This window comes from Centruroides sculpturatus, unplaced genomic scaffold (genome assembly GCF_000671375.1).
Source record: "Centruroides sculpturatus isolate CEXI.00-Female unplaced genomic scaffold, Cexi_2.0 scaffold220, whole genome shotgun sequence".
Lineage (NCBI taxonomy): Eukaryota > Metazoa > Arthropoda > Arachnida > Scorpiones > Buthidae > Centruroides > Centruroides sculpturatus.
In genome coordinates, this window is record NW_019384540.1 from 457429 (window position 1) to 470856 (window position 13428).

The 13428-nt window shown below is 31.0% G+C and overlaps 1 protein-coding gene across 1 annotated transcript in view; it reads right to left on the reverse strand.

Annotated features, from left to right (window-relative positions):
• Positions 1–265: 265 nt before the first annotated feature.
• Positions 266–13428, reverse strand: part of LOC111623368 (1-phosphatidylinositol 3-phosphate 5-kinase-like) — an 81527-nt gene continuing 68364 nt past the window's right edge. Inside the window, exons 29-35 of the mRNA XM_023365920.1 lie at positions 11669–11760; positions 5619–5771; positions 4808–5080; positions 4314–4417; positions 4006–4228; positions 3779–3940; positions 266–1929 (exon numbers count right to left, since the gene is read on the reverse strand). Coding sequence (XP_023221688.1) covers positions 1733–1929; positions 3779–3940; positions 4006–4228; positions 4314–4417; positions 4808–5080; positions 5619–5771; positions 11669–11760 — 1204 coding nt within the window. The 3' untranslated portion in view covers positions 266–1732. The remainder of the gene's footprint in view (positions 1930–3778; positions 3941–4005; positions 4229–4313; positions 4418–4807; positions 5081–5618; positions 5772–11668; positions 11761–13428) is intronic.

Below are 13428 nucleotides of genomic sequence, written 5' to 3' on the forward strand. Positions count from 1 at the left end.
GTGCTAAATGATGCACGATTCTGTTTATATGATACATTAGAACAGAGTCGTATTTACTTAAAACTACGACTATATGCAAATATACATATAATTTTATATGGCCGACGGCCACAGTATTATTTTCATTTCTTAACGCGGGCTATATGGTATTGAGATTTTTTTAAAAAAAAGTCGAATTTAGGTGGGGATTCTCGGGAGTTTCCCGAATCAAATAACAAAAACTAAACATTCGCATCACCGAGAATTAGTTTGAAGACTGTCGAAATTCAGAGATTACAATAATAATGTTTACGATAAAATGTACTTTTCGTCATACTGACAACGATAGGAATATTGTCGAGTTTTCTTGTGCATTCTTGAAAATGTTAGGGTCCCCTCAATCGCGGGGCCCCGGTGCACAGCATCCGCCGCACCCCCCCGATGGCCGGCCCTGCGTCCGAGCGAGGAGCGAGCCCACGACCAAACTGCCAGTGTTCAGGGTACGAAGACAGCTCGGCCACTGGTGGGCCCTACAACTTATAATTACATCAGATAGTTATGTTAAGTAAAAACAGCCGTTAATAAAAATAGGCAAAAACTTTCCGTTCAAATCTCAATAAAATTACTGTAACACGGTAGTCGTGTATTTTGCTAGTCAGTATTGGGTATGTGTATTTTTTGACTATGATTTATGCGTGCTAGGCTTGTAAGCTTCTTGTTAAATTTGTGGTAAATCGGATAAAGATACCGATTTCCCTTTCCGTTTCCACGTTGGACGGGTTCCGCTATGTACGGATTAATTTACATTACTTTTTGAAAAAAATTCAAGAGACCGGAGAAATTTTCCGTTTGTGACAGGTTTTCGCTATAGACAGGTTTCACCGTATAACAGCCGGGAGAGTAAAATTAAGAATGTTTAGAAATGCATTTAACTTATTCCGAGCCCACGCCTTCATTCTTCCACATTGTCTTACCTTCATGCAATTCATTTCTATTTTACGTAATTATTCCAAGACAGAGTCTCCGGTCCAATTCCGTTTTACCGGACCAACTTTTCCTAATTTGTGCAATTCCCAACGTTTCCAACTTCGTTTTACCGCGGTAGTCCGATGCCAACGACCAGATATTTATTCTCATCGCGCCATTTTCGTCCGGTTGACATATTTTCGATGGTTTATTCCGAAAATTTCGGACCGAAATCTTGCGCTTTCGTAAGTTTTTCCCGTTAAATGGAAGACGTAATGACGTTTCCTTCTTTAATTCAAACGCATCGTAGGTAAAGGAGATAAATTTTAATAACATAAAAGAACGTCGTAACGGTTACATTCTTTCCGGGAGTTACGAAAGTTTACATCACAAAACGTTTTGATGCTTTTATTTACCACAAAATAACGATTCTTCGTTTTATCGGGAGAAAAAAGACGTATTCGTTCGGCCGTATGATATAAAAATATTTACATAATTTTCGAATTTACAAATAATTTATCTCGGATTGTTTACTAATTACATTATCATTTTTATACAGTCTGGGAAATAAGATATAACTACAGATTAATATATACTGTATATATATATATATATATTAAAGTGCGTAGAAATTGTGATGAATATTTATCGTTATTAAAAATAAAAGAAAAAAATATATTCTTTCCCATTGATATTTATACCTTTTCCAAGATCTAAATATATCTTATTTACAAATATACAAACTTTAATTAATCCTTGGATCGAAGAGAACCGCAGCTGACATAGGCTAACAATCGACGCTCTGACCCAATCCACTCCATCTATCGGGTACCCAGAGGAAATAGCGATCCATGGCTTCGCAAAACCTCATTCGGTATAATTCCGGCGAGACGACAGTTGGCATCTTTCCGTGTCCTCCTAAAATCCCTGACGATTTCACCACCATTTCTAATTTCTTATCCCAGGTGAAAGTCCTAATGTAATCTAAACCAAATAAATCATTTAATATAGCTTTCTCCGTGTGGTAAAAGAGAAACTTGTTTTTCTATAAACGGCCAGCGTTATTGCGGAAAATCGTACGGGAAACTGCGCTAAAGAAAGAGTTCTTTAGCGCAGTTTCCCGTACGATTTAAGCTTAAGTCGCCAATTTTGACGAAACGCATTACAGTAGACTCTCCTATAACACTGTAGATAATTCCGTGTTGTACGAGTCACTTAGATTTTACAAATACGTGTGCTTGGCTGTGAATGGCTCATATATTTGTAAAATCTAAGTGACTCGTACAACATGGAATTCATATAACACGGAATTATCTAGTGTTATAGGGGGGGGTCTACTGTACTCACGGTTTATGGATAGAGAAGATCCTATTTCCCAATCGATACTAAATTTTAAAAGATATTATGTCTCTGCTGGGAAGAGGAATAAATTGAAAGTACAGTGAAACTCGCTAATGTAATCATCTGTGTAAGGTGATCCTTTGAGCCAGCCCCTTCGGTGATCACATTAGCAGGTTTCGCCGTAAACTGGAATCTCTAATTATTTTACCACTGCATTACTAAACACCTGCTATCTTTCGCACAAAAGATAATTAATTATAGACTAATAACAATTATCTCGTTATCCACCGGTCCACGAAATAACAATTCGTCTAAGTATATTAATGCATTGCCAGTGCCCGAAATGGCATTATATAATAACTAAGCAATCCATTCCTTGTCTATATGCTAAGAGGAAAAATTAACAATATACTACATCTTTCTTCCTATGACAGTCTTTCACAGACTAGATATCTAGATATATATGATGTATTATAATTTATGGATTGGATGGCTGCATACTACTATACTAGGGTAAGGGCTATTTGCATTTTTCGTAAACTTTAGGAGAGTGCTACTTCTCCAAATGGCCATATTTTCTGGACTACCTAATTATATTGAATGTAAAATAAATTAGGCTTTACTATCTAATATAACTGTATATGTCGATTGTAGCTATTTATCAATAAATTTCACAAAAGGAGAGTAATTACTGCTAGTAGGAAGTGTTATTTAGTGTGAGAACTGTCAAAAGAAACAAACAAAATCTAAACCTTGCTAAGTTGATTTTTTTACTATTGTGTTGTCATATTCAAAGCATACTTATGCCCCAAAGCGTGGAGTTTATTTAAAAACTAAGGTTTTTAGTCTATTTGATAGTAGACTCTCTTTCAATGAACATGGCCTATCAAACAGACTGAAAACATTTGATTTTAAATAAACTGCACTGTCCAGATGTTGTTATTTCTTTAGAGGTTAGAAAACAACATTGGAATCAAATCTTAAGTATGGTAAGCAAATATAAGTATCTCTTTTCAGGTGGAAATAGAAGAAAACTTTTATTAAGTTTCTAGCTTCAAAACTACAGTTTGGGATTTAATAAAAAGCTTTTGTTTGCAAGAGTATTTTACACTCTCCTAGGAACATTCCAGATGGTACTTAAATCTTTCCATATATAAGAAGAGTACTGTACATTAAACTCTGTTCCAATCAAGCAGTTACTTTCTATTACTTTCTTTACCTTGCTACCACATTCTGTACCAGCTACAACAACTTTACATTTTGTTACCAACTCATCTTAATATTTTACTGATAAGATTACATAAATGCATAAAATTGTAATCAAGACTAATTTTGATTTAAAAAGTTTGTTTAATAATTGAGTAATTAGAACTTTTTGTTTTGAAAACACGAATTCTCAAAACAGAATCATACTTTTATTCTTAATGTCATAATGTATATATATATAAAAATATAGATATTCAATAACAAGTTATTATTGTAAATTGCTTACCGATTATTCCAACAACTAATTCTTTTTTCTCGTCATCGAGACCGACTAGCAACGAATAATCCATTACTGACTGATTAAAAAGAAACTGCGAATCGTTATTGATGGCAAGAGTTAAAACGGTCTTTGAATGCGGTCTGATGTATAACGGACAGTCGCAAGTCACTATGGAAGAACATAAGAATTTATAATCGATAAAACAAAAACAGAAATTAAAATTTTACACATACTTTTTAACAGATTTTCATCTAAAAGAACAATATCTTCTTCCTGGCTATTAGTATCGACCATTCTGTTTCTTACGGAGCCTTTTAAATCAAATTTCTGCGTGATATTACGCCCGTAAAATAAATTTTCCATTACCAAAAGATCCAGTTTTGATTGAGCGTTAGTGGATGTATTTTTATAACCGATACGATAGACTCCGACAATTTTAGCCAGTACAGTCGGTTTCTGTAGAAAAGAATTTCAATTGTTAATTCAAATGCAACAAAAATGTAGAATGCAATTCTACAAAAAAAAAAAAGAGGAGTCAAACCTGTTCACTGCATGCTCTGTTTATATATTGAAAATAATGAGGTGCAAAATCTAAAAATGATTGTATTTCTAATCTCGACATTTGCTTCAAAATAAATCGATCATCTGAAAAATAAACTTTTAATTAGAACAAACTTCATATTTTATCATTATATGTTCATTTTGTTTATGGAAAATTTATACAAATTTTATTTTTGAAATTATAATAAATGTGGAAGATTTTTAAAATATACTATCGGGCTATTTAATATTTTATGTATAGTCTGATAATATACAAAGCTTTCATAATGTAATAATTCAATTTAATTATTATTATTATTAAATTTTGAATAATTTAACAAGAAGAAGGTCAAATATTTTTGAACAGTTAATAATTTTTGAGTACTAATACAATAACTATATATTTGCATACAGAACTAAATATCACTTCAAATTCTGCAAATGAGTCATTTTGTTTCTCGTAAATAATTACAAATAATTAAATAAATACTTAACCGTATGTCTTGCAAAATGAAGAGCCAGATTTTCCTCCTCTAGCAATCCATGGGACGCATCTGGAGAGCGAGCGTATGTATCGATCTTCGCTTTCGGAAAATATTAAACGTCTCAGTTTTCTAAACTGTTCGGCAAAATACACCCGGCAATAAAATCTAGCGTTCGTTTCGCTGAACTGAACTTCGATGTGAAAATTTGGCGTCTTAGTTCCCATTTTACTGCTTATTTTCTCTCCTTCTTGATTATTACAGAAAGCAAAATCTGAAAAATCAACTGTTAAAAATATATATGTATATATTTAATAAAATATGATAGCATAGGGCATCCTGAAAGTTCTGTTAAATCTATTAAATGCTCTTCCAGCATTGTAATTATATTTTAATTATGTAATATTCCTTTTAATAAGCAAATGCATGAATTATTTATATCTATTTTTATTAGTAAGGACACTGTTTTTTGTTCTAATTTTTTTAAATATGAAAATTATTTACTTTATATGTCCTGAAAAATTTATAATTAGGCATGAAAAAAGATTAATTTATTTCATTATAATATGTAGAAAATAATGAATTATATTTATACATAATTTTTTGCAGCGTGATGTATTGTTTATTTCATATCATAAATATAAAATACCGAAATAGCATTTGTGAAGACGTAACAAAACTTTTCAGATATCATGTACTTTATAAACTATATAAGAGTATTCAAATTAAAATATTAAAATTATTTTTTCCTAATATTGACAATGTTTACTAATTCATTTCTACAAATATCTTTAATATTTATTACAAAGACAAGTAAGAAATACCTTCTTCCCCTTCAAAATTCTCTCTTTCCATTTTACCTACAGAATATTGAACAGTATCAAAACCCAAAGGACCAGTACTTGCCATTCTCTGTTTTGATGTTGCTCTTTCATTCCCACGAAAGAATGAAAGCATTCCTGCTCTTTTAGTATAATCTAATTACAAAGAGATACAGGAAGAATCATATCATGCCACTTTTAAATTTAAGAAAAATAAAATGTTTAAGAATTTTAAGTTACTCTTAGAATTAAAAAAATTGTGAAAAATATTACTGTAATTTTTTATGGATGAACTGTGTTATCTGTGTTTAAAAGGAAAAGTTGAAAGTGGAAATTATGTAATGGGTAGATTATATTCTAATTTTAAATTGCTTTCATAAATTTATCAAACAGCTTTTCTTTTGTCTGAAATCACTAAGAGCATCTTTAGAAAATAGGAAAAATCCTTTGTATGATGCAAATAGAATATATTTGCATTTATCTACCATTGCAACTTTTACTGAAACTACCAAATACACTTATATATGAGGTCTGTTCAAAAAGTTCCCAAACTTTATTACAAAAAAATTACTTCACTTACATTTTATTGGTCCCCTTCGAAGTAGTCTCCTCCCCAACATATACACTTATCCCAACAGTGTTTTCATTTTTTGAAAGTCCTGGAACACTTCTTTCAAAATGCTCATAAGCTCCTTCGTTGAATTTTTCTCTCTATCTCTGGAATGGTAGCAAATATTTTTCCTTTGAGTGGGTTTTTTGGTTTGGAAAACAGGAAAAAGTCGCATGGGGCCAGATCAAGAGTGGAGTAGGGTGGGTGGGGAAGCACAGCAGTCTTGTTTTTGGCCAAAAACTCATGAGTTCTGAGGGACAAATGAGTTGGGCATTGTCATGGTGAAAAAAAACCACTCGCTACTCCTCCAAAGTTTGGACATTTTTCACCTGATTCTGTTTCTTAGGCGTTTCATAACCCCCAGGTAAGTACTTAGTGTTGACTTCTGGCCTGTAGGTAGGTATTTGTAATGCACAACCTCCTATGCATTGAAAAAACATTATTACCACCTTAACATTTGAGTAAACTTGTCAAGCTTTTTTGGGGTGGGGGATGTTTCACCCACCCATTGTGAAAATTGCACTTTTGTGTCAATGTCATATCCATAAACCCATGACTCATCACATGGTATAATCCTGGACAAGAAGGTTTCATCCTCTTCAGCTCAATCAAACAGTTCCTGACAGACTTGAACTTGATGACGTTTCTGGTCTGCTGTCATTAGATGAGGCAGAATTTGGTGGCAACTTGATGCATTCTCAATATTTCAAGTCAGAATTTCATAGTACGAACCAATTGAGATGCCACACTCTTCTGCAAGTTACCTGACAGTCAAACATCAATTTGCACAAACAAGATCATTCACTTTCTCAATGTGGGAGTCATCAGTCAATGTTGATGGTCATCCGGAATGCTCATTGTCTTCCACTGATTGCCATCTCTTTCTGAACCGGGTAAACCACTCATAACATGTAGCACATTTCATAGCATCCTCACCATAAGCTTTGGTAATCAACTCAAAAGTTTCCATGAAGAATTTCCAGAGTTTCACACAATTTTACAGGATAATGCTGCTCCTTCAAAGAGCTCATTTCTGCGGTTCTGATTATTTGCTTCACCCCACGAACACTCCTTCACATAAATGGCTGTAACTAATCACCAAAACAAAATAACAACATATGGGTTGAAAAAGGTTACTTGAGAGGTTTCCACAGACACAACGCCTCCAAGCGGATTAAAAAATAACCAACTGAAGGCGCACTATTCAAAAAGTTTGAGAACTTTTTGAACAGACCTCGTATGTACCTTTCCTATTTGTTTTCTGTACATTCAAATTCATGCTTTAATTGCTATTATTAAATATTTCTATTTTGAATTTGTTTCTCAAAAGCAGCTAAGTTTCTGGTATTTATCCCCTACCTACGTAATGTCATAATTTCAGAGAACCTTCAAAGTTAAAATATGTAATGCGATAACTATCATTCAAACTAAAAGCTCGATGCTCTTTTTGTTGCTATAAAATGAATTTTGACAACTAAAAACAATTATATGCAATTAAAAGCATAGTCCTGAAGTAGCTTGATTGTGAAATTGCTTACCTTATTTATGCACAACATCATTATTTTTTACCATTTTACTAACAAAATCAAAACTAAACTGTTTTTAACAGTTTTATTTATTTTCAACATTTTTAAAACTCTATAGTGTAGAAATTCATTTATATCAAAGCTACAAGAATACTTTCTTTTATTTGAAGATAGTCTAAACCAGTGGTCAACAATCTGTGGTATGTGGAAGATTTTTTGGTGGCATGGTCTAGGGCAGGAATGGCAAACCTGTGGCACATTAGAAAAATGATCTGACACGTAAAATAACATGCAATTTCAGTTTATCACCTTTCTTTTTTAATCATTCTTTTGGTTTATCATCCATTTTCCAATCAGCTTCTTTAAACTTATTCTAATTAAGGCATATTCGTTTCAGAATTGATACGAATATCGAATAACGAATTGAATATCGTTAATCAAAGTCTAAAACTTCAGTACACAAACATTTTTAAAGATAATCATGTTTGATATATGGCACACGGACTCAAAAAGGTTCGCCGCCCCTGGACTAGAAAATGACAATTATTGAAACTTTTTCAGTACTTAAATGAAAAATAACTTATTAAAAATATTTTTAATAATACAATTTATAAGATATAAATTAAAATATTGATATAATAACTAAAATGTGCAATGAACTTCCAGAGAGACTTTCATGTATGAAAAAAGTTGCATTTGCTCTTCACTGTTTTTGGTACATACTACTGTGAGCAAACATTCTCAGTGATGAAATAAATATATTATAAATCCATATAGAAATCATTTAATTGAAAAAAATTCACACACTAATGTTTAAATATTGTAATTTTTTTTGGTGACATATGAAGTGCCCAGTACTTGAAAAAAATTATTATGTGGCATTCCAATGTACATAGGTTGCCGACCACTGGCCTAAACCGAGGTAAAAATATTTTCTAATCAAATAATTTTGGTAATTTTAAATTTATCAGTTTATTTGCTTCACTATTATAATGGTATCAGTTTTTTAATATTTTCCACTCTTTATTAAAGTTTCTTTTAATAAATAAATGACAGTACATTTCCACTTCAAGAAGCACCATTAAAATATTGTTCTATTTGTCCAAATACTTTGTATTCATCAGAGAGAATTTGACTATAGACAAAATTAAAATTTGTAATTACAGTTTAACCTGATTATAACGTCATACATGGGACTGGCAATTTTTTGACAATATAACTGAGTGTCATTATCTGTGGGGTCATAACTTCAGTCCCATAAAATGTACCAAGTGTGTTTAAGAATCTATTATAAAATCCATTCTAATTTAACATTGTATGTATTACTGTAAAATTATTTCTTAATGGTAATAGAGTATACTGTATCTATTACAGTAATAATAATTTATTATCGTATGTATAAAAGTGCAAACTAAATGTTTAAATCAACTTTATTTACATTATTATGTCTAAGTTTACATCGATGTAATTAAAAATTTCAAAAAATACCTTTTATAAGAAATTTCTATTTGTCTTAAGTTTTGATAATGGCAGCACTTCCGGTTTTGAGAATAATCTCGAATTAAAAGGCAACAAAAGGTTGCCAATTAAAAAAACAACAATAATATTCACTTTAAAAAGTCAGTTATTTTAGACTGATAAACAATTTTTAGGTGAAAAATGCCTGCAATGTCATTTTCTAAATCATACACTTTGTTCATTATTTCCAATGCAGTCTAACGTTAAAGGTTTCCTTTTTAAGCTAGCCATTTCACCTGATTTGATGCTAAACTACAACACAAGTAACTATACAGACTAACCAATTGTCACATCGTTTAAAGTGGTGGCAAATCTCACCCCACTGAAGTCAAGTGGTGAGAGTACCACCCATAATCATTCTAGGAAGTGGACTGACCCTAGGGACTGAATACTTAGTATTTTCTTTGTTAAATAAAATTTGTAATCTAATTTTGTAAATTTGAGTGCGCTTTAAATATGACGTTAAAACAGGGTTTTATGTCATTACAATTATCTAGTATAGTAAAATTGTGGAACCAATAAAAAATTGACGTTATATTAGGGTTGTCGTTACATCTGATGACGTTATAATTGGGTTAAACTGTATTAAAATAACAAAAAACACCGATTTTACTGGAGTATTGAAACTCACAAATAAATAAAAATCAAGTGTTTCTGGACATTCATCCGACATCAGAACATTGTTATTTCGGAAATACTCAAAACACTTACCATGGTAACAAGTTTAATTGTTCACTTGCATTACCATGTTAATGGCATCCATGCATTTCCAAAATAATAGTGTTCTAAGTGTTTAACGACAGTGGATGAACATCCAGAAGTGCTAGATTTTAAATTATTTCCACGTTTTATGCTCCAGTAAAGCAATCCTTCTACTATATTCTACTTCTGTAGTCTTTTATATACAGTCGACCCCCCTATAAGATATAGATACGTTCCAATTTATTAGGAATCCGATTTCTTACAAGTCGTTCCAATCACAGCCCGACACGTGTCAAGTTTACGGACTACGGCTGATTGAAAGGTTTTCTTCCATAAAATTAATCGATTCTACACTAATCCGACTCAACATTTCCAAAATACGTATATTTTTTCGTAGTTTTATAGGAATCGTAATTATAGGGACCGTAATTATAGGGGGGTCGACTGTAATTCATTAGAGATAATAAATTTAACACTTTATATAGAGTTGCAAGATCTTTGACAAATGTAAAGAATACCAAAAATATTTCCTTTAATGATGTTTCTAAAAGTGGCAACACATTCATGTTCAACTTTATTTTGAAACTTTAAATTAAATTTGAATTTTCAAAAAAGTTCAAAATTTATGAATTTCTTCTATATTGTTCAACAGCTCTATATTTTTCTCTGAAAAACTAAAAAATAAAACATAGCATCTCTATTCAGTAAGCTATCTTTTATTAACTTTGAAGCATTTTGAGGCATCTTATCTTCAGTTCCATATTCAGTGATAAGATACTGTAACAGATTTTAGTATTATGCAATAAAATCATTTTATTGTTTAACATAGGGCTGAAGATGCTCGTAAAACATTTCAAAATTAATGGGAAAGTGTTTACTTTAATAAAACATTTTAAATATTTCATATAAATAAGAATTCTCCGAGTTTTAATTTTTAAACATGTACAGTAATACCCCAAACTTACGCGATAGGTGGGACTGAGCGATAACCGCGTAAGTCGGGGTATAATTTCGCAATTTATGGAAAATCCAAGTCGGATGTATGTAAGCTAATAAATATTCTCGTTAATTTTATTTCGTCTTTTGATTCGTTTATGGTTACAAGAAATCACCACATAGTCTCTCTCAAGTCTCCGTAGATATAACAAACACAGAAATAAATAACACAAAATAAATTGTAGCTGTGTCGATTCCGCGCGACACATCCGAACATGTAAGCTGAACAATAGTATGGGGGAGTGAGTAATCAAGAGTTGCGTGGCGCTCAAACAAAAGATGAATCGACGAGATTTGAAAATCGCGTAACTCCGGATTAGCGTAAGTCGAGGTATTACTGTATTAATTCAAAAGAAACAAACAGTTTTCTAAATTACAAATATAAAAGTAATTATATCTGAAAAACAACCCTTTTTTTTCATATAAATTTTAGTACATATAAATTCATATGTACTGAATAACATTTTTCAATATTTAAAACTAAAGCATTCCTCAGTTTTTACATTTTATAAATTTTGGAGTTTAGTATAGTTTTGCATTTTTATATCATTAGATACATTTTGATTTTATATTTTCCGAAATGATGTACTTAAACTTAAAGAAAATAATAAAATGTTTAGAACATTAAAAAATAATAAAAAAAAACAATATTTCTGCTGTTATTATGATTAATTCTTTTAATTAATCAATAAAGTACTTACTAGGAGAAATTTCACCAGAAACTGACTGAACTTCGGAAGAGTTACTTCCATTATCATTACCTTTAGATTGATGTCGACGTTTTACCGAAGGACTAAAAATATACAAATTAATAAGAAGCATTCAGAATTTATAAACTTTGAAAATTTAATTAATAACTTACTAACTAATAATTAATAATTGAAATTAGAAAATGTTATTTCAATAATCTATAAATAAAAATAATTTTCAACTAAAGATGTAATCAAATTAATTAACCATTTAACATTTTCAAAGATTCTAGATCTCATGGCATGCATGTTAACTGTTGCATTTGGAACAATTTTCAATGGCACTCATAGGTTTCAGTTTCATAGCAGAGAAAAATAAAAAATTGAACAGTGAAAATAACACATATTTCACTCACAATTTACTGACAGTTCAAAACAAATTTTCATGCAGTTTTATTCCTGTTATTATTTTGAATTATGTAGTTCAGTCCAAACTGTTATTTGGGTTTTTGGGATATGTTGACTTTTCTGCAGCAGTCGTAGTTTGAATGCATTAAGCACGTCAAGCACTAAATAGTTTAGAAATTGTCCAAAGCATCATTTCCATGACAATAGGGGGTCAAAACATTTGTCAGAGAAACTAGAATTATTTTACTAATTATTAAGCTTCTGATCTCCCATTTTGTTAAGTTCATTCTTTTACTATTAAATAGTAGTTATTTATAAGCAATGTTGAGAAGTGCAGATCAATAGTTAATTGTATGGGAGAAAATAAATTGCCATGTATAATATAATAAATATTAACTGTACTTGAATCGAGTAATTTATATGAATATTCTAGATATAATGGTAAAAAATATTTAAAAAAGGGTCCTTCTTTCTTTGTTAAGAACAAGCAATAAACACTGAAAGCTAGAAAAAAATCTCTCTTGGCTAGTCAATTGATCTTACATTAATTTTGATAATTTTCAATCACAAAAACTTCTTTTGTTACTTGTAATGGTCAAAGATATTGCCAACAAGATTCTTCAGGAAATGTAATTAGAAATAATTTGAAAAGTATTCCATTAATTTATTTTCTTAAATGTGTTGCAAAGCTTCCTGTGGCTAAATATAGTCTAAATTCAATGTAAGGATTTTGTTTTGAAGAATAACACCTTTTCACTTGCATCTTTTTAGTCTCTGTATGTCAGATACTTTTCAGTCAACCCATATGTACTTTGGAAATTGTGGAAAAAATTCAAAGTGCCTATCTTTCTTTTGTGCTTTTTATTGCTGATATCCATATGAATTGTGCACTCCATAGGCCATAAACTAGCATTGAATATAACCATAAGAAATGATAGTCACTCATCACATGCTGGCTGGTGCTTAGGCTGTCATTCTTATTGTTCTCACTGTTCTGCTACAGCACCATAGTGGAAGAACACAAGATAACACAAGAATACATATCAATCTTGTTTGAGAATTTCTTTAGCAAATTGACAACTTCTTAATATTATGTGGCTAAGGGGTGCTGAAATTCTTTCTTTTCTCTGTAAACCATACAAATAAGTTGGAGAATTTAGATACAGCACTTCTAACATTTAAAGGTTTTCAATAACAAAGATTTTATTAGTTTAATGCATCTGTAACAATAAATTAAACAAATACAGTCATCGTCATTGAAAACATTTGAATGTTAGAAATGCTCTATTAAAGTTATCAAACTTACTTGTAAGGTTTACAGAAAAAAAAAAATTTTTTTATATTAATTTAGTATTAATTTTAAT